This window comes from Mastomys coucha, unplaced genomic scaffold (assembly GCF_008632895.1).
Source record: "Mastomys coucha isolate ucsf_1 unplaced genomic scaffold, UCSF_Mcou_1 pScaffold12, whole genome shotgun sequence".
Classification (NCBI taxonomy): Eukaryota; Metazoa; Chordata; class Mammalia; order Rodentia; family Muridae; genus Mastomys; species Mastomys coucha.
In genome coordinates this window covers 83,126,004-83,129,966 of record NW_022196894.1, presented here as the reverse complement: position 1 = coordinate 83,129,966, position 3,963 = coordinate 83,126,004, and the positions used below count along the sequence as shown (strand labels likewise).

The window sequence follows — 3,963 nt, the reverse complement described above, 5'->3', positions numbered from 1 at the left end:
AGTCTGGGGTGGAGGAACAGAATTCCCTGCAAGAGTTAACTCTTTCCCACCCTGACATCTTACAGCTCAAAGAGTTCCAGTGGCTGGGATAAGTGACAGATTGTGGGCAATGACCAACTATGCGCTGGAAAAAGCTAGGAGCACCGCCATTTATACACAAAGCCAAGGACTTCCCAGGCCGCAGCTGGCCCTGTTGGGGTCACCGCAGTGCTGCTTGCCCAGAGACGCGCCAGGAAGCACCCGTGGCTGCCTGGCTGGCTGCTCAGCTGGTGGCCCGGGAGAAGTTAGTCACCCCTAGCCCGAAGTCAGCAAGTGTTGGAGCTTGAACACGCTAGGAGATGAGAAGGCTGGAAATCAGCTACCGGGACCGACTGGAGGGAGCCAGGGAGAAGAGAGATGGACTTGGGGGTGCACGGGCAGCTGCCCGACCAGTGAAGTTACCAGGTCTACAAGGCCAGAGTGCACCGGCCGGCAAAATGAGGCAAGAACTTCATATCCCGCGCAAGAACAGCAAGGGGAAGGAGGCAGGGAGAGACTTTAAAAACACACCAAAACACCCCTTCAGGAGATGAGGTAAGCCGAGGTTAGCCAACCCCGATTGGTTGTGAAATACCACACAGACCCGGAGTAGCTGTGGCTTTAAATGAGGCCCAGTGAATTTTCTTGTTTTCTGCCCAAATACTTTTCTCTCTCAATCTCTTTTTCACCCTTGCTCCCTCCTTTGTCCCTCCTTCCACCTTGCTAGGTTCTGGTCCCTTCCTTCCTCCCGGTCTCCCTTTCCTCGATCACCCTCCTCCTCTCCCTGCGCCCTCCCCTATCAGATTAGGCGCGGACCGGGAAGGGTGGGAGTGGTGGGGGAAGCTCTCCCTTTAAGAGGCAGCGTGCAGTGACGAATTGTTGAAATTGCCATTGCAGGATGGCACGCCGCTATAAATTCATTGTCCCACCTCCTCGCATCTTCACAGCGCCTGAGCCGCTCTCCGCGCCCGCAGCAGCGGACTGGGGATGATCCCGGGCGGGAGGACGCGGCAACGGAAGGGACTGGGACGCGCCGCCTCGCTGGCTCTCCGCAGGCTGCCTCCTAGCTTTTGATTTTAAACATTTTAGGTGTTTTCTTTTCTTTCTTTCTTTTCTCTTCTCCCGTCTCATTTCTCTCTGCCTTCGGGTTCCAGCAGAGCCGAGGAAGCCTTGAGAATAAGAAAGGAAGTGGGTCGGAGCTTGGAAGCTTTGCAGCCGGCCAGCCCTGGGCTTAGAGGGGGCGGGAGCCAACGCGCACCAGTTGCGGGCCGGGAGCGCGGTCGCCCTCCTTACTCTCTCGGCTCGTTTGTTTTGATCTGTTTGTGCAAAGACCTTGTCTGCGTTGGGTCTCTCTCCTTTTTTTTTTTTTTTTTTTTTTTTTTTTTTTTTTTTTTTTTTTTTTTTTTTTTTGTATTTGGTTGTTCTCCACGTCCTGGCTTTTGCTCCTACCACCACCACCCTTTATTTAATTTTTTTTTCTTTTAATTTTTCTTCCTCCGTTTCTTGGACCTTCATTCCAAACATTTTCCAAATCAACAAAGAAAAAGTTCTCACAGTGGCACGGCGGCCAGGACAGGCTGGCGCTCTGCTGCGGGTTCCCCCTACCCTTTCCTGGACATTTGACTCAACCTTGCACGCAAGTGTGTAGAGTGAGCGGCTGTGGGTGGGTGGGTGGGAGGGTGAGCCCCCCACCCCCGCCCCTGAAACTTCCATAGCAAATAGCAAGCATCCAGCTAGACTCAGTCGCGCAGCCCCTCCCGGCGGGCAGCGCACTATGCGGCTCGAGTGGGCGTCCTTGTTGCTGCGACTGCTGCTGCTGTGCGCGTCCTGCCTGTCCCTGGTGGCTGACAGCCCCGCCGCGGCACCTGCCCAGGATAAAACCAGGCAGCCTCGGGCTGCAGCAGCGGCCGCCCAGCCAGACCAGCGGCAGGGGGAGGAAAGACAGGAGCGAGGCCATCCGCAACCTTTGGCCGGGCAGCGCAGGAGCGGCGGGCTGGTCCAGAACATAGACCAACTCTACTCTGGCGGTGGCAAAGTGGGCTACTTTGTCTACGCGGGCGGCCGGAGGTTCCTGCTGGACCTGGAGAGAGATGACACAGTGGGTGCTGCTGGTGGCATCGTTACTGCAGGAGGAGGGCTGAGCGCATCCCCTGGCCACCGGGGTCACTGTTTCTACAGAGGCACTGTGGACGGCAGCCCTCGATCCCTAGCTGTCTTTGACCTCTGCGGAGGTCTGGACGGCTTCTTCGCAGTCAAGCACGCGCGCTACACTCTGAAGCCGCTCCTGCATGGGTCCCGGGCAGAGTATGAACGAGTTTATGGGGATGGGTCTTCACGCATCCTGCATGTCTACACCCGCGAGGGCTTCAGCTTCGAGGCCCTGCCGCCACGCGCCAGTTGCGAGACTCCTGCATCCTTGTCTGGGCCCCAAGAGAGCTCCTCGGTGCATAGTAGATCTAGGCGACGCTCAGCGCTGGCCCCGCAGCTGCTGGACCACTCAGCTTTCTCACCAGCTGGGAATGCGGGACCTCAGACTTGGTGGAGGCGGAGGCGCCGTTCCATCTCTAGGGCCCGCCAGGTGGAGCTGCTCTTGGTGGCTGACTCGTCCATGGCCAGAATGTATGGGCGGGGCCTGCAACATTACCTGCTGACCTTGGCCTCCATCGCTAACCGGCTGTACAGCCATGCAAGCATCGAGAACCACATCCGCCTGGCTGTGGTGAAGGTGGTAGTGCTGACAGACAAGGACAAGAGTCTGGAGGTGAGCAAGAATGCGGCCACGACCCTCAAGAACTTTTGCAAATGGCAGCACCAACATAACCAGCTAGGCGATGACCATGAGGAGCACTATGATGCCGCCATCCTGTTCACCAGAGAGGTAGGTGCAGCAGGTGGGTGCCCAGCTCTGGGATACCGAGACAGGTGGAAGGGCGGGTCTTGCTGGTGGCTCAGCTTCGCCGCTCAGAAGAGATTTGCTTAAGTGCATCTTGCAAGCCACTCAGCCTCCACCTTCACCTAGGCGTTCTGATTAGCCTCTGCAGTAATCCCTGCTTTAAGAGAGTGGACCTGTTTAGGAGATCAACATTCACTAAGGCTAGATGCCAGTCAGACAGGAAACAGGACAGTGTGGTGTATGACCATGATAAGGAGGTATTTTCGTGCTTGGGGGAAGGCGTACAGTTACATAGCAAAAGGGGGAAAGTAAGACTGCCTCTGAAATGGGATGTTTTCTACTTCCCAGTGAAGACGAAAGTACTACTTTGTCCGACTTAATGGGAAGGACTTGAAAGTTGGCAGTTGTTTTTATCTGATTGATGGTCTCGCTTGTAAATGTCCTTAAACGAACTCTTCTGCAACACTAGCCTTTTCCAAAGGACTCCTTTTCTAATGTGGCTTCCAAATGGGCTTCTGACATATCCACCTTGGAATCTGGGTTCCGGAGAAGGAAGGAATGTGGGAGGGCCAGGAGGATGCAGAAGCCCAATCAGTGGTGAAGACAACCCCCCAGCGCAGGCCCTCTACCAGCACATCTGAAGCACCACCCTCCAGCCCAGCTGCCAAACAAGGGTCAAATCCAGTTGGAAGGTTTGGGGTTTGGATGAATGTGTTTCTGAAGTTCTGGGCAGAGCTTCAGGATGTGGGGAAGAGCGTTTTCCAAGGACTTCCCCACGTTAAGGATGATGGTTACAGAGAAGGAAAAGAGATGGATCATTATAAGCCCAGACATTCTGGGAGCAACAAATCTATTTACACGTTACCAGACCACCTTGTTAGCGTGACATTTCAGACAAAACGTCCTGCTGGTAGTTGTGAGGTCAAGCGTTCAGAAAACTGTCCCCATTATCCTCCCTTATCTATCCCCCTCCCATTCCTGTTGAATTTTGTCTTCCCAACTAGCCTCCTACTCTCTCTCTCTATCTCTCTCTCTCTCTCTCTCTCTCTCTC

The 3,963-nt window shown here is 55.0% G+C and overlaps 1 protein-coding gene across 1 annotated transcript in view; it reads left to right on the top strand.

Moving 5' to 3' along the window:
• Positions 1-1,678: 1,678 nt before the first annotated feature.
• Positions 1,679-3,963, top strand: part of Adamts5 (ADAM metallopeptidase with thrombospondin type 1 motif 5) — a 46,534-nt gene continuing 44,249 nt past the window's right edge. The window contains exon 1 of the mRNA XM_031364317.1: positions 1,679-2,896. Within this exon, the coding sequence (XP_031220177.1) occupies positions 1,793-2,896 (1,104 nt within the window). The 5' untranslated portion in view covers positions 1,679-1,792. The remainder of the gene's footprint in view (positions 2,897-3,963) is intronic.